The sequence below is a fragment of the Salmo trutta genome, chromosome 7 (assembly GCF_901001165.1).
Source record: "Salmo trutta chromosome 7, fSalTru1.1, whole genome shotgun sequence".
Classification (NCBI taxonomy): Eukaryota; Metazoa; Chordata; class Actinopteri; order Salmoniformes; family Salmonidae; genus Salmo; species Salmo trutta.
Window position 1 is genome coordinate 41,475,084 of NC_042963.1, and position 25,062 is coordinate 41,500,145.

General features: G+C 44.7%; 1 protein-coding gene across 3 annotated transcripts in view; it reads left to right on the forward strand.

Annotated features, from left to right (window-relative positions):
- The first annotated feature begins 3,969 nt into the window (after positions 1-3,969).
- Positions 3,970-25,062, forward strand: part of LOC115197411 (protein arginine N-methyltransferase 8-B) — a 53,380-nt gene continuing 32,287 nt past the window's right edge. The window contains exons 1-4 of one of the 3 annotated variants that reach the window (XM_029758908.1): positions 3,970-4,876; positions 7,277-7,510; positions 9,086-9,241; positions 19,837-19,900. In XM_029758908.1, the coding sequence (XP_029614768.1) occupies positions 4,808-4,876; positions 7,277-7,510; positions 9,086-9,241; positions 19,837-19,900 (523 nt within the window). In that variant the 5' untranslated portion in view covers positions 3,970-4,807. Of the gene's footprint in view, positions 4,877-6,974; positions 7,104-7,276; positions 7,511-9,085; positions 9,242-19,836; positions 19,901-25,062 lie in introns of those variants that run through there. The other 2 variants (XM_029758909.1, XM_029758910.1) reach the window with 2 other exon arrangements.

The window sequence follows — 25,062 nt, forward strand, 5'->3', positions numbered from 1 at the left end:
TAGCTAGTTAGCCGGGTGCGCGCTAATAGCGTTTCAAACGTCACTCGCTCTGAGACTTGGAGTAGTTGTTTCCCTTCCTCTGCATGGGTAACGCTGCTTCGAGGGTGGCTGTTGTCAATGTTTTCCTGGTTCGAGCCCAGGTAGGGGCGAGGAGAGGGACGGAAGCTATACTGTTACACTGGCAATCCTAAAGTGCCTATAAGAACATCCAATAGTCAAAGGTATATGAAATACAAATCGTATAGAGAGAAATAGTCCTATAATTCCTATAATAACTACAACCTAAAACTTCTTACCTGGGAATATTGAAGACTCATGTTAAAAGGAACCACCAGCTTTCATATGTTCTCATGTTCTGAGCAAGGAACTTAAACGTTAGCTTTTTTTACATGGCACATAGTGCACTTTTACTTTCTTCTCCAACACTTTGTTTTTGCATTATTTAAACCAAATTGAACATGTTTCATTATTTATTTGAGGCTAAATTGATTTTATTGATGTATTATATTAAGTTAAAATAAGTGTTCATTCAGTGTTGTTGTAATTGTCATTATTACAAATAAATAAAAATAAAAAATTGGCCGATTAATCGGTATCGGATTTTTTTGGTCCTCCAATAATCGTTATCGGCGTTGAAAAATCATAATCGGTCGACCTCTACTTTGGATCAACGTGTATGACAGCGTGTTCCAGTTCCCGCAAATATCCAGCAACTTCGCACAGCCATTTAAGAGGAGTGGGACAACATTCCACAGGTCACAATCAACAGCCTGATCAACTCTATGCGACGGAGATGTTTCACGCTGCATGAGGTAAATGGTGATCACACCAGATACTGACTGGTTTTCTGATCCACACCCCTACCTTTTTTAAAGTTATCTGTGACCAACACATCTGTATTTCCAGTCATGTGAAACCCATAGATTAGGGCCTAATGAATTGATTTCAGTTGACTGATTTCCTTATATGAACTGTAACTCAGTAAAATCTTTGAAATTGTTGCATGCTGCGTTTATATTTTTGTTCAGTGTAGATAGAAGAAAGTTCATTGGGTGTGGGATATCTATGCTATGGCATATTCACCTCAAATCCCTGCAGACTGAGACAACTGTTTTCTCCTGTAAAGCATGTGTGAAAAAGTTACAAATCAAACTATACACAAACTCTATGATCAACTCCTTGTTTAGATCAGAGGATCTTATCAAAATAACGTATCAAGCAAACTACAAATTAGATTACATATCAGACATAAAAAATGTATAGCCTTGAAGCCAGACCAAAGAAGTACTGTGTAAGTTAGTTCACTGAGCTCAGTTCTCTCTCTGCGGGTTGCTGGAATGAACTCGCTCACAATTCCCTCTGTTCAAACAGAGTAGAGAAAGCCAGCCAAACAGGGGAAGACAGGAGCAGGTAAAGAGCGACAGAGAGAGAAAGAGTGGGAGAGAAAAAAGAAAGAGAGCAAGTTCTGAGAGGGGGAGGATTATATTTTCATCCTCTTTTCAATATTTGTTCACTCAAAGCCCATAGATGTCATGCTATACTGTAGGCATGGACCTACCTGTTTGCATACACAAGGTATGTAAGGGGCAATCAATGATTGTATACCAACTGGTTTGGTCTAGATCATTCTGACAATAATAATCGTTGATTGCGAGCATTGAGCTTTGCACATGATGTCGGTGAGCATGACGTTGTGAGCATTACATTTTCACCTTATCCACCACCTACTACTGCAACATGGTGATGCACTGAAGCCATTTTTTCCCCAAATGAATCAAAATTCTCAACACATATCAGTTCTTGCATATAATAAGGAATTAGAATGTAATAGGATCTATATTAATTCTCACATGGAGAGGTGAGATGCGCTGCTCACATTATTCAAACCACAGACAGAAATATAATCCTGCTGTACTCTTTATACTTGTATTCCCACTCCCTCCTGTGAGAGAGCAATGTTCTGGGACTAAAAGGCACATTTGGAATCTTTTGGAAATATCTATAGGGCATTGTACATTTTATGTGGAGGTGCTCTAAATTCTACCAGACCAGTTAAAAAGTTCACCTGTTAAATGGGAGGGAAAACTCCTCCAATCAGAACACCATGCAGAGGTAACTGAGCGATAACAGCAATCAATAGATAGTTCTGAGCAGCATCAGTTAAAAAGAGGCTAATCGTTGTAACTCATTGTATTTTGCTATTGTCATTCCTTGTTACGTTGCTCTTTTGGTCGACAAGAGATGATGGGACATTTTCGGTAGCAGTCGTTTGCTGATGAAAAGGCGGGCATATAGATCAGCAGAAAGCTGAAGAGGTAACTGAAGCAATTTCAGTGCATCACTTTTAACAGAGGCTCTTATGGGGAGAACAGTGAGAGGATAGCTGACACAATGAGACAGCCTGTCCTCTGCTAAGCACTATGTTCAGACAGAAATAAAGAGACAGACAGACAGACAGACAGACAGACAGACAGACAGACAGACAGACAGACAGACAGACAGACAGACAGACAGACAGACAGACAGACAGACAGACAGACAGACAGACAGACAGACAGACAGACAGACACTGCATAACATCTGATCTGAGGAGCAATAACACTTAAAGGGATACTTCTAAGCCTTAAGCCAAAGGGCTGGTCACCATTCAAACACAATCTGTCCCCTCCAATCTGTTCCACAGCCAAACATTTGTCAAGGGCCTCAAGTGTGTGTGTTTGTGCGCTTGCATTACATTTTACATTTTAGTCATTTAGCAGACTCTCTTATCCAGAGCGACTTACATACATTTCATAAAACATTTTTTTTTCTGTACTGGTCCCCCGTGGGAATTGAACCCACAACCCTGGTGTTGCAAACACCATGCTCTACCAACTGAGCCACACGGCTCATATGTGTGTATGCGTTGTTTACAGTATCTGGGATTCATGTTGTTTGTGCAGGCTTTGGTATGCAATTTCTCAGCTCCATGCATGGTGTGCAGGGGCTGTGGAGAGTGGATGGGATGTACTGTAGCATGGGCTACACTGGAGCTGCTGAGCAGTGTGTGTCTGGTGAGTGGTTGCACTCTGCAATGAATAATGCAATGAGTGGAGTGGGTGGCAGAGGAAGTAGGTATTGCCTGATAATAAACACAGCTTTCACTCAGTCAAATTGCACTCAGCAGCACAACAATATATAGGCTACATGCAAAGAAATAGAATAGATAAGTACCGGTAGCTAAATAAAATTAGAGGGCAAGCTATATGTCATCCCTTACTTAGCCCAACAACAGTACCTTGTATTTACACTGAACAAAAATATTAACTAAACATGTAAAGGGTTGGTCCCATGATTCATGAGCTGAAATAAAAAATCCCAGATATGTTCCAAACCCACAAAAAGCTTATTTCTCTCAAAAAGTGTGCACAAATTTGTTAACATCCCTGTTGGTGAGCATTTCTCCTTTGCCAAGATAATCCATTCACCTTACAGGTGTGGCATATCAAGAAGCTGATTGATAGGTGTCTAGTCAGTGAGTCTTCAGGGTCTTGACCTGACTGCAGTTTGGCGTAGTCACCGACTTCAGTTGACAAATGCTTACCTTTGATGGCCACTGGCACGCTGGAGAAGTGTGCTCTTCATGGATGAATCCCGGTTTCAACTGTACTGGGCAGATGGCAGACAGCGTGTATGGTGTCATGTGGGCGAGCAGTTTGCTTATGTCAATGTTGTGAACAGAGTGCCCTACAGTGGCAGTGGGATTATGGTATGGGCAGGCATAAACTAAGGACAATGAACACAATTGCATTTTATTGATGGCAATTTGAAAATATGTACAAATCTTTTTTCTGCTCATACAGGAATATTAAAGAACCATTGCACTACTTTTGTGATTTTTTTTAAATGTGTTAATATTTTTGTAAATATATTGAATAAAAAAATATAGATATTCACATTTTTCAGGGGGTGCTCTTCCCGCGGCTATGGAGCAGCATAAACTCACTGACTAGACACCTATTCCTATATCCTCTCACTGAATATAGGAATAGCTGGACAAGCAAGCAGAATGGACTGATGTCACACGCAGCACGGTGAGGTGGTGGTGCCATGTCTTTCAAGCATCAAGACTTGCTTCCTGCCTTATCATCGCATTCAAACAGAGTAAAGTTGAACTTTATATAATAAGCTGCTTTGCAATTCAACAAAGTGGCAATTAGATCAAGCAAAGCGTGAGCTCTTCTACGTTTTGGAGCTGCCTGCCCTGAAATGGGCTCATTAGAGGACAAGTTACTGAGGTATTAATAGGCTTAGTTAAATAGGCAATGCTTGCAATTGTTTCGTAGAAAATGAGCTGCCACGAACATCTGTGAGGCCTGATCAAGACCAAGACATCACAGCAATAGGGACGTTGGATTCTATTTTTAGAAACCAATTTTGTTCATAAATGTGATGGGAACATTTCTGCTAGTGTGCGTCGCACCTGCTCTGGAGTAGCGTACACCGCTGGAGAATATGGAATGCCGTTTAATTTATTCCTTTTCCTCAAAGGTTGCAAAGTGAAGAGTGGTTGCCTTATGCTCTCCTAGAAAGCAACATGTGAGATAGGTAACTTTTGCACTCTGGATTCCAGAACACGTTTATCTGCTAAAACGGGGTGCTATTCTTGTGGGAGTTTATGTACTCTTTTCATCTTTGAATGTAAGAGCAATTTTGTAAAATGTCATGATGTGGAAAATTTTGGACAAACAGAACTCCGACTAAATCCTTAAATATAGACAATTTCATCCTATTTTATCCACATCGAGACACAATCTCCGTGGCTCTTATGGGAATGAAACACTCCTCTCGCTGTCTGCTCCTCAGGAGAAAAATGGCGGAGTCCGAGAGCACTGAGGTAGGTGTGCAAGTTATGATAAATGAATGTAGGCTACACTAAATATGTGAGTGATGAATAGGCTAGTGCAATGCGCTGTCAGGTTTGATTCTCATTTCGAGGATGCAATGTCACGCTCGCCATATAATTTTAATTGAAGCATAAAATAGTGACTTCAAATTGTTCTCTGAGCATAAATTGAGTCTTGTGACCCTGTTTCATGGTACCCTAGCTATCCCAATGATAGCCTACTCGTGTGTCTGCCACCAACTATTTGTTTGTCTCTTATTCTGAGAAATGTCGCACTCCGTCACAGGTAAAGATTCAGAGCGATGTGATTTAGGGCGCGAAGATTTGAGCTCGTGCGTCCTCCCTTGTCCGGTAGCAGCATTGCTGGACCATGCGCCGAATTGTCGACTAAAAACGAGTGTTATAACCAACATATGTTTTTAGTTTGTTGTTAGATTGTTAGGCGAGTGTCTAAACAGATTTTAGCAGGAATCTGACTGGCCAAAATCCCGTTCAGATTAGTGAGAGGTCCCTTAGTTTTATCAGTAATGTGTGTTTATCACCAGTAGTTAGCTGAGTGTGTTTGGAAAATGCATATATTTCTATTAAATGTTGGATAGGGTATTGGGAAGTCCATAACTCTTATTTGTATGCATAGCATAAAATAATCTGCTCAGCATAATATGACAGCCTAGAAATCAGTTTCACTTTAGAAGTATGAGCAGGGTCCATGCTATCCAGGAACATCCCAACCCCCATGAAGTTTAAATTTAAAATGGTTAAGGGTAGGGCAGTGGTGTAAAAATACTTTAAAGTACTACTTAAGTCGTTTTTTGTGGTATTCGTACTTTACTATTTATATTTTCGACTACTTTTACTTCACTACATTCCTAAATAAAATTATGTACTTTTTACTCCATACATTTTCCTTGACAGCCAGAAGTACTCATTACATTTTTAATGCTTAGCAGGACAGGAAAATGGTCCAATTCACTCACTAATCAAGAGAACATCCCTGGTCAGATTGCAAGTTCCCCTTTTCACACAAAGAGGACCCATCATTCCGCTCTTGCATTCTGAGTCTGTGCTATATACCCTGGAACATTCTTCTCAGGCATCTGATGTTGAGCACAGCAGCTCTAACAGATTTAGGGAAGGATCTCAGCATTTATTTAATTAGTGTCTCCAATTAACATTCATTCAGAGAGTGAGGTCCATTGCAGAACAATACAACTCACTGAACTTTAGCAGATAGAAAGTAGTGGAGTTTTATTCTATTCTTGTGGATGTTCCAGAGTAAAATATTCCCTGCTGTTTTGGGATGCGCTGTCATATTTAACATGACGTGAATTGCACTCATTGTGTGTCATTTCCTGATGGAACATCAGTAAATAGATAATACCATTGTATCTCAGCTTGGCAATTCACTGGCAGCGGCTAAAGGCTGCTGTTTTCTTTAGATGTGCTTAACATGGCAATTGTAGTATTTTCTGCATGAGAGTAAAAGTTTGAGGAATAAAAAATTGTGGTGAAAAAAACATTACTGCAGTACCCATATAGATGCCTGCTCAGTCCCCTGCTGCTAGACCATCCCCATTACGAAAGAAAACAAGGACAAAGACAAAGCTGCACAGTCAGATTGGCTGCTGAAAGCACAAGACAGAGGAGAAGCACTTATTTATTTTAACAAGACCAGATCAATATCACTGACAGCCATGAGAGTGAAGTCTAAATCTTAAGATGTATGTGCACTGGGGAATAGAACAAATGGATTGTGTTGAATGCTCACATTAGATTTTGTTCCCCCTCTGTCCTCTGATAATATGTCCAGAAGGGATCATTTTGGATCATTTTTCTCCTGCTGAGCTATGGGCTGATCAGACAGGCTTTTCTCTGCTCTCCCAGCATTCATTGCAGGTGACTATCAGAGTTTTACAGGCACACCTGTGTAGAATTATGTATCTTCTGCTTTCCTCAGACAGACATACAGACAGAAATGTAACATTTACATTTTAGTCATTTAGCAGACGCTCTAACCAAGAGCGACTTACAGTAGTGAGAGCATACATTTTCATACTTTTTTGTACAGACCTCCTGTCAATACTGTTATCGTTGTCTAGGCGAATAGGCTCTGTGAACTCACCTCTGGGGCACCATCGGAAAGCTAATGGGAGCTGAGAGATGAAAATAGCAAAGAATATAAACGTCTGCAAGATCTAAGCTTCCCGCAGATTGTGAGGTGAATGCAAACAGTGTTATGTTTTCACAGGGTCAATTCATTGGGTTTTTGAGTTTTATCATCATTCAGTATGCCCTTCACCCACTGTTTCTCTATGGAAGACTTGACTTTTAAAAATCTGCCCCCACCCCATGAAGTCTTTATTGTGTATTACCATTCTCTCCAACCCTTAGCAACAGCAGCAGCCGCAGCCAATCCGCATCATCCAGTCTCAGCGCGTGCAGCCAACCTCGCTGCCCAAGCCTGTGCCCTCCATCCACCATGTCCCACAGCCACCCCATACGCCCCACGCTGCCTCCCTGACCAGCTGCCCTGGCCGGGGAAAGATGGCCAAGTTCCTCAACCCTGAGGAGATGACCTCCAGGGACTACTACTTTGACTCCTATGCCCACTTTGGCATCCATGAGGTAGGGCTGCCCTGTGGCTGTATGTATCAAGCATCTCAAAGTGCTAGTGCTGATCTAGGATCAGCAAAAGATTAGACGGGGGGGGTTGCTTGAGTTTAGATGAGCCTTCCTACTCTATATTATGGTGATTATTATTCCTACTTTGAGATACCATGTAAATACAGGCCCACTTCTTACCTACTGTGTCTTTACATGACTACCGTAATTTCCGGACTATAAGCCGCAACTTTTTTCCCACGCTTTGAACCTCGCGGCTTAAACAATGATGCGGCTAATATATGGATTTTTCCCGCTTTCAATTTTTTTTTCCAAAAAAAAACCACATTCTGTGACGTGCTCAGTTTTTTGGCGGCATGAAGCTTTCATTAGACCAATGAAATTGCCGAACGGGTTAAGGTCAAACAACTTTTTTGTTTACTGTTTAGATTAAATCGAGCGCTCTCAAACTTCCCATCATTCTGATTACGGTAGTCATTTTGTCACCTTCATCATGGCAAAGACACGGAGAAATGCATATGATGCAGCTTTCAAGTTGAAGGCGATTGATCTGGCTGTTGGAAAAGGAAATAGAGCTGCTGCACGGGAGCTTGGTCTTAATGAGTCGATGATAAGACGTTGGAAACAGCAGCGTGAGGAATTGACTCAGTGCAAAAAGACAACTAAAGCTTACTGCAAATGTTTTATTTTTTTGTTACAAGCCATGTTTCGTTAAAGCCTGTGTAAAGTTCATTTGTTTCAATGTACCGGTAGGCACCTGCGGCTTATAGACATGTGCGGCTTATTTATGTTCAAAATAATATATTTTTTTAAATTCAGTGGGTGCGGCTTATATTCAGGTGCGCTCAATAGTCCGGAAATGACGGTATGTAAAGTTGGTGCCACAATAGACTGGCCCACTTTAGAACACATCACAGTACTGCATCTCATCCCCAGAGATGTACTGTGGTTCAGGGAGTAAGGGAGGAAGATGTCAGAAGGGTGCAGAGCATCTTTCAAGTTAGACCTGTGAGATGAGGTTTGTTCTGTGACATTTTTAGAATGTAAGTCAGGTGGGTTTTAATCATTTCTGCTCTGTGAGTGTTTCTGTCAAAGAGAGAGAATGGCTGAAATTACTTAAGAGGGATATGCAGTAACGCATTGTTTTTCACTGTACCAGTCTGAAATGGAAGGGTAGGATTACTGCAGATTAATATCTACATAGCCTGTGGCATTATAATTTTTATCCATACTACACTAAATCTATTTTCACATTGTGACTTACTTGTTGTGTGTATGTACTGACATGTATATGTAACTGATAGATGCACGCACACACTATATGTTCATGTTTTTAAATGTATGTCAATTGTAAAGTCTTGTCTGTAATGTCTTTTTCGTTTATATATCGGACCCCAGTAAGACTAGCTGTCGCCATTGGTGTCGGCTAATGGGGATCCTAATACATCAAAGAAATGTAATTGTCATGGAAATGAATATAGCTTTGATAAGAAAAACACCTTGTTATTCACCTTGATACACAGTTGAAAGAGATTTGGATGTCTTCCACCCTGACATCAATCATTTTTCACTGAGCAGGAGATGCTGAAGGACGAAGTGAGGACGCTGACCTACAGAAACTCCATGTACCACAACAAGCACGCGTTTAAAGACAAGATCGTCCTTGATGTGGGCAGTGGGACTGGTATCCTGTCCATGTTTGCAGCCAAGGCGGGAGCCAAGCACGTGTATGGGGTAAGAAAAGCTTTCTCCCTCTATGCGCCCTGTCCGGTCTCAAACTAGAGTGTTATCAGGCAGAACCATCGCGACTGACAGCATCAGGAAATGCTGTGAAACCTAGCCTGAAACCTATCTGCTCGCTCTCCCCAGACTGTCTTTGTGTGTGTGTGTGAATTTGGACAAATATTCTGCCAATACCGAGGCTGTGCAACACTAACTTCTCACTGCCTGCAAGTTGCAACTATATCGTTCCATCCGTCATTCTATTTTCCTGTTATATTGGTTTTGATTTCCCATCTATATTCTACTGCAACCTATATGCAGTTTCCCATCTTTGGTTTTATTATGCTCTCACTGTGAGCTCTGGGGCCATGCCGTTATCAGATCCATCACTTAGACTCCACCAGAGAGACAAACCCCAGAGAACAGATCTGGGCTCGAGGCCAACTCTGAACTCTCCCATACAGAACATCACCCTGTCAGAGAGATGTAGTCTTTCACAGAGAAAAGGAACATCTAATGTTATTATAAAAAAACAGATCAAAGACCTTTCATACAGAACATCAAACCTGACATCCCAGTATCAAAATGGAGGATCATTCCTAAGCAGTGGTAGACTCTCTAAATCACACAATTGGAGTAAAATCCTGTATCACCATTGCTGAACTGATAAGCCACAGTCTAGGAATTTAATTAACAGGAAAATCACACCCAACTACAGCAGTGATGACATCCATGCTACTGTAAGTCCTTCACACTGAATAGTTTAACAGTCCTTATGCAGATGTTTGCCTGCCTTAAAGCCTACCTAGTAGAAGTTATTCCTAAGAGGTAGCTGTGTGACTATGGGAGACTATCTCCAGGTAGGAGGAGCTGTGTGACTGCCTGTGGGTGATAGGTAGTGATGCCTCCTGGCACCAGTGAGAGCTGAGAGATGTGAGGGGCATATAGATCTCTGTGGGTGATAGGTGGTGATGCCTCCTGGCACCAGTGAGAGCTGAGAGATGTGAGGGGCATATAGATCTCTGTGGGTGATAGGTAGTGATGCCTCCTGGCACCAGTGAGAGCTGAGAGATGTGAGGGGCATATAGATCTCTGTGGGTGATAGGTAGTGATGCCTCCTGGCACCAGTGAGAGCTGAGAGATGTGAGGGGCATATAGATCTCTGTGGGTGATCTATATGTCCACGTCTTGGGCAAGTGGAGAAATCGGTGCCAACACACACACACACACACACACACACACACACACACACACACACACACACACACACACACACACACACACACACACACACACACACACACACACACACACACACACACACACACGCTACACATCTTCAATGGCATACTCTCCTCCACATGCCGTTATACAGCAGGTCAGGCCTTGGGGAACAGATGTGGTGGCAGGCTGGCAGATGACCATGGGCACTGGGCTGTAGAGGGCCAGGTATGCCCCAGGTGACAGCCATAGAACAGCGAGGCACGGAGCGGGCAGGCCTCAGCTGGGTCCCTCTACCCTGGCTTTACGAAGGGCCCAAGCATTAGCCAGCTCCACCCTGTTGCCCTGTCCTCTCTGTTTTCCAGAGACCATTACAGAGAGACTCCTGATTGAGAACACATGGGTGGTGTAGAGCATGATTCCCCTTGTACCGCTCAGACATACACACCCATAGTAGGCTGTGGAGCATACATGGAGGAAAAATCGATACCTGCAGAATCCTGACACTTTTAAAGTTCAATATTGATCAGTATGACTGTGTCCCGGGGCCTGCTTTATTAATGTGAAGGCTTTCAATGGAAGTCTCCACAGTTGATGGATGAGTGCTTTCATAGTAGAAAAACGTGTATAAGTAGCTGTTGGGCTCTCCTGGTGGGGTTCCAGACTGGGCCTCAGCCCCCTACAGTGTGGCCATGGTGAAAGCCAGACAGGGAGGCAGAGTACCACTGACAGGGGGAGAGATGCTTTTTTATGCAGGCAGAGAGCAAGGTGTGAAAATGTGACATTATATTGAGACGCCTAACTCGCTGTGCTCTGTGTGAGTGTGAAAGGGAGAGAGAACAGAGAGATAGAGAAGGCAAGTGGGAGAGAGGTTCTTCAGGTTCTGCTGAACTTGGGTTCCCGAGTGACGCAGCAGTCTAAGGCACTGTATCTCAGTGCTAGTTCGAATCCAGGCTGTATCACAACCGGCTGTGATTGGGAGTCCTATAGGGCAGGGCACAATTGGCCCAGCGTTGTCCAGGTTTGGCCGGTGTAGGCCGTCATTGTAAATAAGAATTTGTTCTTAACAGACTTGCCTAGTTAAATAAAACTTTACATTACCTGAAGAAAACAGCTCTGACAGCTGAACACAGGAAAGGACAGACTGTTCTATTATTTGTTATTACAACTCTACTGAAGAAGACTTCAAATCAAATTGTATTTGTCATGCTTCATAAACAACAGGTGTAGACTACCAGTGAAATGCTTACTTACGGATCCTTTTCCAACAATGCAGAGTTAAAGGTTAAGATACAAAATGTAATTGTAATAGTGACACAAGGAAACAATACAGTGAATAACGAATAATAATAATAAGGAGTAAAAATAACATGGCTATATACAGGAAGTACTAGTACTGTCGATGTGCAATGGTACTAGGTAATTGAGGTAGCGATGTATACTTAACAAAACTAAACGCAACATGCAACAATTTCAAAGATTTTACTGAGTTACAGTTCATGTAAGGAGATTAATTAGGCCCTAATCTATGGATTTCACATGACTGGGAATACAGATATGCATCTGTTGTGTAAGGGAGTGCGTAACTGGCTGCAGGGAAGTCAGGCGCAGGAGAGCAAAACTGGGTTTTATTCATAAAACCACCGGAAACCAGAACAATAAACAAATGGGTACAAAACCCTTCGCGCACCAGAGAAAACATGCACATGCACTTACAATAAACAATTCCGCGCAAAGACATGGGGGGAAGAGAGGTTAAATACACAACATGTAATGAGGGAAATTGAGACCAGGTGTGTGAGAAGACAAGACAAAACAAATGGAAAATGAAAAGTGGATCGATGATGCTAGAAGACCGGCGAAGCCGAGCGCCGCCTGAACAAGGAGAGGAACCGACTTCGGCGGAAGTCGTGACAGTACCCCCCCCTTGACGCCGACACCGGCCTCGGGGACAACCCGGAGGGCGAGGCGCAGGGCGATCCGGACGGAGACGGTGGAACTCCTGCAGCATTGAAGGGTCCAACACGTCCTCGACCGAAACCCAGCACCTCTCCTCCGGACCGTACCCCTCCCACTCCACGAGGTACTGAAGGCCCCTCGCCCGACACCTTGAATCCAGTAAGGAGCGAACGGAGTACGCCGGGGCCCCCTCGATGTCCAGAGGGGGTGGAGGAACCTCCCACACCTCAGACTCCTGGAGCGGGCCAGCCACCACCGGCCTGAGGAGAGACACATGGAACGAGGGGTTAATTCGGTAATCGGGGGGAAGCTGTAACCTGTAACAAACCGAGTTCACTCTCCTCAGGACTTTAAATGGCCCCACAAACCGCGGGCCCAGCTTCCGGCAGGGCAGGCGGAGGGGCAGGTTTCGGGTCGAGAGCCAGACCCGGTCCACCGGGGCCTCACTGCGGTGACTGTCTGTGCTGTTTTTCTGGCACAGCGCAGCCCGCTGAAGGTGAACACAGGCAGCTTCCCATGTCTCCTCCGCGTGCCTGAACCAGTCGTCCACCGCAGGAGCCTCGGTCTGACTCTGATGCCAAGGCGCCAGAACCAGCTGGTACCCCAGTACGCACTGGAAGGGAGAGAGGTTAGTGGAGGAGTGGCGGAGCAAGTTCTGTGCCATCTCGGCCCAGGGCACGAACGCCGCCCACTCCCCTGGCCGGTCCTGGCAATAAGACCGCAGAAACCTGCCCACATTTTGGTTTACTCTCTCCACCTGCCCAATATGCCCAGGCACCCCGTAGTGCCGTAAGACGTGCGTAAACAAAGCCTCCGCAGTCTGTAGGGCTGTAGGGAGACCGGGCAGAGGGAGGAGATGGCAGGACTTAGAGAACCGATCCACACTGACCAGGATCGCGTTGTTACCCTGTGAGGGGGGAGATCGGTAAGGAAATCCACCGACAGGTGCGACCACGGCAGTTGTGGAACGGGTAAGGGGTGTAGCTTCCCTCTGGGCAGGCGTCCAGCTCCCACACCACCGGCGCTACCAGGCAGGAGGCCGGAAGTATAGGAGTATGATCCATGGGCCGCTCCTCTGTGTCATACAGCCGGGACAGTGCGTCTGCCTTCACATTCTGGGAGCCTGGTCTGTAGGACAGGGTGAAAACAAAACGGGTGAAAAACATGGCCCACCTTGCCTGACGAGGGTTCAGTCTCCTCACTGCCCGGATGTACTCAAGATTGCGGTGGTCAGTCCAGATGAGAAAAGGGTGTTTTGCCCCCTCAAGCCAATGTCTCCACACCTTCAAGGACTTTACGACAGCCAGCCAACAACTCCCGGTCCCCCAAGTCATAGTTTTGCTCCGCCAGGCTGAGCTTCTTCGAGAAGGTGGCACAGGGGCGGAGCTTCGGTGGCGTACCCGAGCGCTGAGAGAGCACAGCTCCTATCCCAGCCTCGGACGTGTCCACCTCCACTATGAAAGCCAAAGAGGGATCCGGATGGGCCAGCACGGGAGCCGAGGTAAACAGAACACTCATGTAACCAAAAGCCCTGTCCGCCTCAGCCGACCACTGCAAACGTACCGGGCCCCCCTTCAGCAGTGAGGTAATGGGAGCTGCTACCTGACCAAAACCCCGGATAAACCTCCGGTAATAGTTGGCAAACCCTAAAAACCGCTGCACCTCCTTAACCGTGGTGGGAGTCGGACAATTACGCACGGCTGAAATGCGGTCATTCTCCATCTCCATCCCTGAGGTGGAAATGCGGTACCCTAGGAAGGAGACGGACTGCTGGAAGAACAGGCATTTCTCAGCCTTGACGTACAGGTCATGCTCCAACAGGCGACCAAACACCCTGCGCACCAGGGACACATGCTCGGCGCGTGTAGCAGAGTATATCAGAATGTCATAAATATACACCACTACACCCTGCACATGCAGGTCCCTGAAAATCTCGTCTACAAAGGCTTGGAAGACTGACGGTGCATTCATCAACCCGTACGGCATGACGAGGTACTCAAAGTGCCCTGAGGTGGTACTAAAAGCTGTCTTCCACTCGTCTCCCTCCCGGATACGCACCAGGTTAGAAGTGCGCCCCGTGCATTAACCTGTTAGGGCTAGGGGGCAGTATTTACACGGCCGGATAAAAAACGTACCCGATTTAATCTGGTTATTACTACTGCCCAGAAACTAGAATATGCATATAATTCTTGGCTTTGGATAGAAAACACCCTAAAGTTTCTAAAACTGTTTGAATGGTGTCTGTGAGTATAACAGAACTCATATGGCAGGCAAAAACCTGAGAAGATTCTGTACAGGAAGTGCCCTCTCTGACCATTCCTTGGGCTTCTTGACTCTTTTTATTGAAAACTTAGGATCTTTGCTGTAATGTGACACTTCCTACGGCTCCCATAGGCTCTCAGAACCCGGGAAAAAGCTGAATGATGTCAAGGCAGCCCCTGGCTGAAAAACATTAGCGCCTTTGGTAAGTGGTCTATCAGAGGACAATGAGACTGAGGCGCGTGCACGATGGCGACCCCATGTTTTTATTTTCTCTCTCTTTGTACTAAAACACAGATTCCCGGTCGGAATATTATCGCTTTTTTACGAGAAAAATTGCATAAAAATTTATTTTAAACAGAGGTTGACATGCTTCGAAGTACGGTAATGGAATATTTAGAATTTTTTTGTCACGAAGCGCGTCGGGCGCGTCACCCTTCTTTACCCTTTCGGATAGTGTCTTGAACGCACAAACAAAATGCCGCTATTTGGATATAACTATGGATTATTTTGAACCAAACCAACATTTGTTATTGAAGTAGAAGTCCTGGGAGTGCATTCTGATGAAGAACAGCAAAGGTAATAACATTTTTCTTATAGTAAATCTGACTTTGGTGAGGGCTAAAGTTGGTGGGTGTCTAAATAGCTAGCCCTGTGATGCCGGGCTATCTACTTAGAATATTGCATAGCGAGTGCATAGAGGAGTTCTGTATCTATAATTCTTAAAAAAATTGTTATGTTTTTTGTGAACGTTTATCGTGAGTAATTTAGTAAATTCACCGGAAGTTTGCGGGGGGTATGCTAGTTCTGAACGTCACATGCTAATGTAAAAAGCTGTTTTTTTATATAAATATGAACTTGATTGAACAAAACATGCATGTATTGTATAACATAATGTCCTAAGATTGTCATCTGATGAAGATCATCAAAGGTTAGTGCTGCATTTAGCTGTGTTTTGGGTTTATGTGACATTATATGCTAGCTTGAAAAATGGGTGTCTGATTATTTCTGGCTGGGTACTCTGCTGACATAATCTAATGCTTTGCTTTCGTTGTAAAGCCTTTTTGAAATCGGACAGTGTGGTTAGATTAACGAGAGTCTTGTCTTTAAAATGGTGTAAAATAGTCATATGTTTGAGAAATTGAAGTAATAGCATTTCTAAGGTATTTCAATAACGCGCCACGGGATTCCACTGGCTGTTACGTAGGTGGGACGAAATCGTTCCACTGGCCCTAGAGAGGTTAACTCAATCGCTGTGGCTATGAGCGGTAGTGAGTAGCTATACCTCACAGTGATCTGGTTCAGGCCTCGATAGTCAATACACGGGCACAGAGCTCCCTCCTTCTTCTTCACAAAAAAGAAACTCTAGGAGGCGGGTGAAGTAGAGGACCGAATAAACCCCTGACGCAGGGATTCAGTGACATATGTTTCCATAGCCACCGTCTCCGCCTGTGACAGGGGATACACGTGACTCCTGGAAAGTGCGGCTTCTAGCAGGAGATTTATCGCACAATCCCCCCGACGATGAGGTGGTAATTGAGACACACTTTTTTTAGAGAAGGCGAGAGCCAAGGCGGAATATTTGGGAGGAATGCGCACGGTGGAGACCTGGTCTGGACTTTCCACTGTAGTAGCACCAACGGAAACCCCTAAACACCTCCCTGAGCACCATCCCGACCACCCCGTGAGAGCCCTCTGTTGCCAAGAAACAGTGGGGTCATGACAAGCTAACCAGGGTAGGCCTAGCACCACGGGAAACGCAGGAGAGTCAATTAGGAAGAGGCTAATTCTCTCCTTGTGACCCCCTGCATCATCATGTCCAGAGGAGCGGTGGCCTCCCTAATCAACCCTGACCCTAATGGTCGACTATCTAAGGTGTGAACGGGGAAGGCCACAGCCACGTGAACAATGGGGATCCCTAAACTATGGGCGAACAATGTATCTATTAAATTCCCAGCCGCGCCTGAATCGACGAGTACCTTATGCGGGGAAAACTCGGAAAAAGTAACATACAAAAACATATGTGCACAGAGGGCTCTGGGTGAGAATGCTGCCGGCTTACCTGGGGTGACGCCAGAGTGCCCTGCCTGCTGCCTCGATCACCAGAGGAACCAACCCGGCACCGACCGGCAGTGTAACCTCTGCGGCCACAGATGGTGCACGAGTTGGAACCTCCTCCGGTCTCCCTGCGCACCGCACTTCCCAGCTCAATGGGTATCGGAGAGGTGGTGCGGGGGTATGGAACCGACAGACCCCGATCTGGACGTCTGCGGGTAGCCAGCAGGTTATCCAGCCGGATGGACAGGTCCACCAGCTGGTCGAAGGTGTGGGTGGTGTCTCTGCAGGCCAACTCCCGACGGACGTCCTCATGCAGACTGCAACGATAATGGTCGATCAGGGCCCTGTCTTTCCATCCCACGCCAACGGCCAGGGTCCAAAACTCCAGGGCGAACTCCTGAGCGCTCCTAGTCCCCTGCCTCAGATGGAAGAGGCGCTCACCCGCCGCTCTACCCTTAGGCGGGTGGTCGAAGACTGCCCGGAAGCGGCGGGTGAACTCCTCGAAATGGTCCAACGCCGCATCTCCCTCTCCCAACATGGCGTTGGCCCACTCCAGGGCTTTCCCAGAGAGGCACGAGACGAGGGCGGACACCCTCTCACGGCCCGAAGGAGCCGGGTGGACGGTTGCCAGGTATAGTTCGAGCTGCAACAGGAACCCCTGGCAGCGTGCAGCCGTCCCGTCATATTCCCGGGGAAGGGCGAGGTGAATCCCACTGGGACCAGGAGAAGGAGGGGCGCGTAGTGGAGACCTCGGTTGTGCTGGTGGAGGCGCTGGAACAACTCCCTGTCTCTCCCAGCGGTCCATTGTTTGGACAACGCGGTCCATGGCGGTGCCAAGATGGTGTAGCATCGGACGCGCTCCTCCACCCCTATACCAGGGGCACCTGCTCCTGCTGACTCCATTAGTGGTGCGGAATTCTGTAAGGGAGTGCGTAACTGGTGGCAGGGAAGTCAGGCGCAGGAGAGCAAAACTGGGTAATCAACGGAGCAGTTTTATTCATAAAACCACCGGAAACCAGAACAATAAACAAATGGGTACAAAACCTGTTGCACACCAGAGAAAACGTGCACATGCATTAACAATAAACAATTCCGCACAAAGACATGGGGGGAACAGAGGGTTTAAATACAGAACATGTAATGAGGGAAATTGAGACCAGGTGTGTGAGAAGACAAGACAAAACAAATGGAAAATGAAAAGTGGATCGATGATGGCTAGAAGACCGGCGACGCCTACCGCCGAGCACCGCCCGAACAAGGAGAGGAACCGACTTCGGTGGAAGTCGTGACAGTTGGTCACAGATACAGTGCGCTCTTGTCCCACTCCTCTTCAAGACATGTCTGGTGAGTATGCACTGAGACATTTTCAGCTTCCAGGAGTTGTGTACAGATCCTTGTGACATGGGGCCGTCCATTATCATGCTGAAACATGAGGTGATGGCGGCAGAAGAATGGCACGACAAGCCTCCAGGATCTTGTCACGGTATCTTTGTGCATTCAAATTGCCATTGATTAATATGCAATTGTGTTCATTGTCCGTAGCTTATGCCTGTTGATTTGATTTGATATGTCATCCACTCATCATCCACATCTGATGCACAAGTGTCATTCTTAACCTCTCTTGGGTAGGGGGCAGTATTTTCACGGCCGGACGAAAAATGTACCCAAATTTAACGGCCTACTACTCGGGCCCAGGAACTAGAATATGCATATTATTAGATTAGATTTGGATAGAAAACACTCTGAAGTTTCTAAAACTGTTTGAATGATGTCTGTGAGTATAACAGAACTCATATGGCAGGCAAAAACCTGAGAAAAAATCCAACCAGGAAGTGGAGGATCTGAGGCTGTAGTTTTTTCAAGTGATTGCCTATCCAACACACAGTGACTTTAGGGTTCATTTTGCACTTCCTAAGGCTTCCACTAGATGTCAACAGTCTTTAAAAAGTTGTTTGAGGCGTCTATGGTGAACAGAGAGCCAACAAAGGAAGTTGGAAGTTGTTGACTCAGGAAAGCACATGAGTTCATTGGCGCGAGTTGGCGTGAGGGGTAGCTGTGTTCCAAAATGTTTTTCAAAACATTGGAATCGTCCGGTTGGAATATTATTGAAGTTCTAAGTTAAAAAGGCCCTAAAGATTGATGCTATACAACGTTTGACATGTTTGAACGAACGTAAATAGAACTTTTCTTGACTTTTCGTCGTGACATTTTGGCCGCGCTTCCTACACTTGGAGTAGCTTACTGAACGCGCTAACAACAAGGAGGTATTTGGACATAAATTATGGACTTTATCGAGCAAAACTAAATTTATTGTGGACCTGGGATACCTGGAAGTGCCTTCTGATGAAGATCATCAAAGGTAAGTGAATATTTCTAATGCTATTTATGATTTTAGATGACTCCAAAATGGCGCAGTACTCAGATTATTGCAAAGTGTGCTTTCCCCGTGAAGCTTTTTTGAAAACTGTCACAGCGGTTGCATAAAGGAGATGTTCATCTATAATTCTTTGAATAACAGTTTAATATTTTATCAACGTTTATGATGAGTATTTTTGTAAATTGTTGTGCTGATTCACCGGCAGTATTGGAGGCAAAATATTTTCTGAACATCACGCGGCAATGTAAAAGGCTGTTTTTGGATATAAATATCAACTTGCTCGAACAAAAAATGCATGTATTGTGTAACATGATGTCCTAGGAGTGTCGTCTGATGAAGATCGTCAAAGGTTAGTGCATAATTTTAGCTGGTTTTCTGGTTTTTGTGACGCCTGTCCTTGCAAGGAAAATGGCTGTGTGGTTTTTCTTGTGTTAGATTATGTTAGGACAGTTCCAACTTTATGCTTTCACCATAAAGCCTTTTTGAAATCGGACAATGTGGTTACATTAAGGAGACGTGTATCTTTAAAATGATGTAAAATAGTCGTATGTTTGAGAACTTTGAATTATGACATTTTGTGGTTTTGAATTTGGCGCTCTGATTTTTCACTGGCTGTTAGCATCCCACCTCCCCAAGAGAGGTTAAGTCTTTTTCAGTTCATTCGTTTACCTTGGTGATAAGTGGTATCAGTGTCAAAATGTTTGAAGTGATTTTTGTTTTGTTTTTTCCCCAGATTGAATGTTCCAGTATATCGGAATACTCTGAGAAAATCATCAAGTCTAACCACCTGGACAGTGGTAAGAGCTGAATGTCTTTCTTACTCACTGTGCCTATTTACTTTTCTCCTCGGAGATGCAGTACAACAAAGATGTGTGACTGTGACTGTCATTGTCTAAAAGGGGAGGATTCACACAGACCGTGGGAAGTTGTCCATCTGTGTGTGATAGGAAATTTGGCTAATTTAAAACATAATGCGAAAGTAACCTATATTCTCACTTCTCTGTAGAAAACAAGTGAGTTTACTTCTTGGGGATCAACTTCACAATTTGTACATGTCACGCCCTGACCTGAGAGAGTCGTTTTTCTCTGTTTGGTTAGGTCAGGGTGTGACATGAGATGGGCATTCTATGTGTTGTATGTCTATGTTGTTTTTTCTTTATTGGCCGAGTATGGTTTCCAATCAGAGGCAGCTGTCATTCGTTGTCTCTGATTGGGAATCATACTTAGGCAGCCCTTTTTCTCCACAGTCAGTTGTGGGATCTTGTCTTTGTGTTGCATGTGTTTGCACGCATAGCTTTTCGTTCGTTGTATTGTTTATTGTTTTTTGCTGGTTCACATTTAAAATAAAGTATGATGAACCCAACTCGTTACAGTACAGTGATATTTTATAGGGGATTAACCACACATTCATGCAAAATGTTTACTCAGCTAACAGCCAAGTTGCGATTTAAGCTCTAACAAAATAATAGCATAGACAAAAAGTAGCATCAGCAAAATCAATCTTTCCAAAGCCCTGCCTGTTAAATATGGATGGGGTAATTGTGTCGACCAGCTCATTTGCAACCTCCAGTGCGTTTAGGGAAGCTTTTGGCAAGCCAATGACAGCCAATGACTGGTACCAAGCCTGGGAGGGTTAATTTTCATGCTGACAAAGACTTCTGTTCTCTGAGAAACTGTATTCAATAACTCCAGGTAGGAGAACAAACGTGATTGTCGCCAACTCAACTCAGCCGGAGTGAGATTCCACTTATTTTCTTTAGCCTCCAGGTGAGCTGATTTATATGAGAACACTATGGACTGACTGTGTGGCTCTGTATAGGGATAGCCACCACTTGGAAAACATACGGTGCATTCGGAAAGTATTCAGACCCCTTGCATTTTCCACATTTTATTACGTTACGTTATTCTAAAATGGATTGAGTAAAAATATTGTCCTCATCAGTCTACACACAACATCCCATAATGACAAAGCTAAAACAGTTTTTTCTAAAAATAACAGAAACCTTATTTACATAAGTATTCAGACCCTTCGCTATGAGACTCGAAATTGAGCTCCGTTGCATCCTGTTTCCACTGATCATCCTTGATGTTTCTACAATTTCATTGGAGTCCACCTGTGGTAAATTCAAATGATTGAACATGATTTGGAAAGGTACACACCCGTCTATATAAGGTCCCACAGTTGATGGTGCATGCCTTGAGGTCGAAGGAATTGTCCGTAGAGCTCTGAGAGGCACATATCCGGGGAAGGGTACAAAAAATGTATGCAACATTTAAGGTCCCCAAGAACACAGTGGCCTCCATCATTCTTAAAAGGAAGAAGTTTGGAACCACCAAGACTCTTCCTAGAGCTGGCCGCCTGGCCAAACTGAGCAATTGGGGGAGAAGGGCCTTGGTCAGGGAGGTGAACACTCTTACAGAGCTCCAGAGTTCCTCTGTGGAGATGGGAGAACTTTCCAGAAGGACAACCATGTCTGCAGCACTCGACCACTCAGGCCTTTATTGTTGAGTGGCCAGACGGTTGCCACTCCTCAGTAAAGGCACAGCCCACTTGGAATTTGCCGAAAGGCACCTAAAGGACTCTCAGACCATGAGAAACAAGATTCTCTGGTCTGATGAAACCAAGATTTAACTCTTTGGCCTGAATGCCAAGTGAGATGTCTGGAGGAAACCTGGCACATCCCTACGGGGAAGCATGGTGGGGGCAGCATCATGGTGTCGGGATGTTTTTCAGCGGCAGGGACTAGTCGGGATTGAGGGAACCGTGGCGTGAACTGAGCAATGAAAACCTGTCAGGACCTCAGACTGGGGCGAAGGATCACCTTCCAACAGGACAACAACTCTAAGCATACAGCCAAGACAACGCAGGAGTGGCTTCGGGACAGTCTCTGAATGTCCTTGAATGGCCCAGCCGGAGCCTGGACTTGAACCTGATCAAACATCTCTGGAGAGACCTGAAAATAGCTGTGCAGCGACGCTCCCCATCCAACCTGACAGAGCTTGAGAGGATCTGCAAAGAAGAATGGGAGAAACTCCCCAAATACAGGTGTGCCAAGCTTGTAGCGTCATACCCAAGAAGACTCAAGGCTGTAATTGCTGCCAAAGATAGCTTCAACAAAGTACTGAGTTAAGGGTCTGAATACTCTTTTTTTATATTAATATATTAAAAACCTATTTTTATATTTATAAAAATCTGTTTCTGCTTTGCCATTATGGGTTATTGTTTGTAGTTTGAAGAGGGAAAAAAACAATTTAATCCATATTAGAATAAGGCTGTAACGTAACAAAATGTGAGGAGTCTGAATACTTTCCGAATGCACTGTATGTGTAGACAAAGCGCATACTGACTGGAAAAGGACTTTAAATTTGTTCAACTTTAATCTCAAGAGATACGTTTTTGTGGCTACAACAGTACTTTGAGCCCACTATTCAGTCATCATTAAAGCGTAAATCTGATTTGATCCGGATGTCAGAAACAACATGTTGTGTAAAGTGAATAGAAATGTCGGATGTGTGCTGTAGCCAAGGTCACCTAATTTTCCATGATGCACTCTACTCCTTGAAAAAGAAAGGAGCTCAGATGCAATAATTTAATAACCAACGTTTCGACAGACAAGCTGGCTTCAATCATCTGTCGAACGTTGGTTATTAAATTATTGCATCTGAGCTCCTGGAGTGTGCAGTTCTCCTTTACTTTTTCAAGTGTTCTACATCGCTAGCCAGCACCTCGCCTAAATAGGTGTGCGTTTCTTTCGCCTCCAAATTACACTGTACTGCTTGTCATTATTGCGTTACCCAAAAGCACTTCAGCCTAGCTTGAACAGAAAGGGGAATCAGTCGCTCAAGTGAGGGACTTGATTATCCCAAAAAGTTTTCCTTAGCCTAGGACACTTCAACAGGTGACTATCCCAGAAAAAACTAAAGGAGGACTCTGTCTCTGCATAGATCTTTGTTTTTATTCATGGGACCAAACAGACAGGCTTGCTTTTTGGCATAAGACGCCTTCAGCAGAGCCTGATAAACTCATTGGTTTGATCAGAGCAAACATATTTGTCTGTGTCATTTGTAAGTACACTTACTGTACAGATGATCTTGGGTAAATGTGAAGAAAGCCAGATGGAGATTTTGTTGTTTGTCAACTGGTGCGATACGTTTGGAACAATCCGAGCGAGCGAGACAGCCCCCTCTGTCTTACAATATGTAGCCCGTGTATCTGATGCTGTCTGGCCAAAAAAATAGTATGACATGCAATAATCTTTTGGTCCAGACAGCATCAGATACATGGGCTACACAAACATGTCCTCTGCCTTGAAGACGATGGCAGTATTTTACTAAAGAAATGTGTAGACTCGAGTCACTGGGCACCTCGCTGCTGGGTCTCTCTTTGTAGTCCGTAATAGAGCCGGTGTAGTAGGATTCAATCTTAGTCCTGTATTGACACTTTGCCTGTTTGGTGGTTCGTCTGAGGGCATAGCGGGATTTCTTATAAGCGTCCGGATTAGTGTCCCGCTCCTTGAAAGCGGCAGCTCTAGCCTTTAGCTCGGTGCGGATGTTGCCCGTAATCCATGGCTTCTGGTTGGGATATGTAAGTGCGATCACTGTGGGGAAGATGTCGTTGATGCACTTATTGATGAAGCCGGTGACTGAGGTGGTATACTCCTCAACGCCATTGGGTGAATCCCGGAATGCATTCCAGTCTGTGCTAGTGAAACAGTCCTGTAGCTTAGCATTTGCTTCATCGGACCACTTCCGTATAGAGCAAGTCACTGGTACTTCCTGCTTTAGTTTTTGTTTATAAGCAGGAATCAGGAGGACGAGGGAGAGCTTTGTATGCGTCTCTGTGTGTGGAGTAAAGGTGGTCTAGAGTTTTTATGTTTTTTTCCCCTCTGGTTGCACATGAGGTAAAACAGATTTAGGTTTGCCTGCATTAAAGGCCCCGGCCACTAGGAGCACAGCTTCTAGATGAGCATTTTCTTGTTTGCTTATGGCCTTATGCAGCTCATTGAGTGTGGTCTTAGTGCCAGAATCGGTTTGTGGTGGTAAATAGACGGCTATGAATAATATAGATGAGAACTCTTTTGGTAGATAGAATCCCTCATGATACGCTGTATATCACACTATCTCAGGTGAGCAATACCTCGAGACTTCTTTAATATTAGACATCGCGCACCAGCAGTTATTGACAAATAGACACACACCCCATCCCTCATCTTACCAGACGTAGCTACCCTGTCCTGCCGATGAACGGAGAAGCCAGCCAGCTCTATATTATCCGTGTCGTCGTTCAGCCACGTCTCGGTGAAACATAAGATATTACAATTTTTAATGTCCCGTTGGTAGGATAGTCTTAATCGTAGATTGTCCAGTTTGTTTTCCAATGTTTGCACGTTGGCCAATAATACGGAGGGTAGTGGTGGTTTTCCTAGTCGTTGGCAAATTCTTACAAGACACCTCGCCCTCCTCCCCCTTTTTCTCTGTCTTTTCTTCACGCGGATGACGGGAATTTGGGTCTTGTCTCGACAAGCAGTATATCCTTTGCGTAAGACTCATTAAAGAAAATATCTTCATTCAGTTCGAAGTGAGTAATCACTGTTCTGATGTCCAGAAGCTCTTTTCGGTCATAAGAGACGATAGCAGCAACATTATGTACAACATGAGTTACAAAACAAAGAAAATAGCAAAGTTTGTTGGGGGGCCCATAAAGCAGCAGCCCCCCCCCAGCCCCGTGCCATCAAATCAAATTTTATTGGTCACATACACATGGTTAGCAGATGTTAATGCGAGTGTAACGAAATGCTTGTGCTTCTAGTTCCGACCATGCAGTGATATCTTACAAGTAATCGAACAATTTCAGAATAACTACCTTTCACACACAAGTGTAAAGGAATGAATAAGAATATGTACATATACATATATGGATGAGCAATGGCCGAACGGCATAGGCAAGATGCAGTAGATG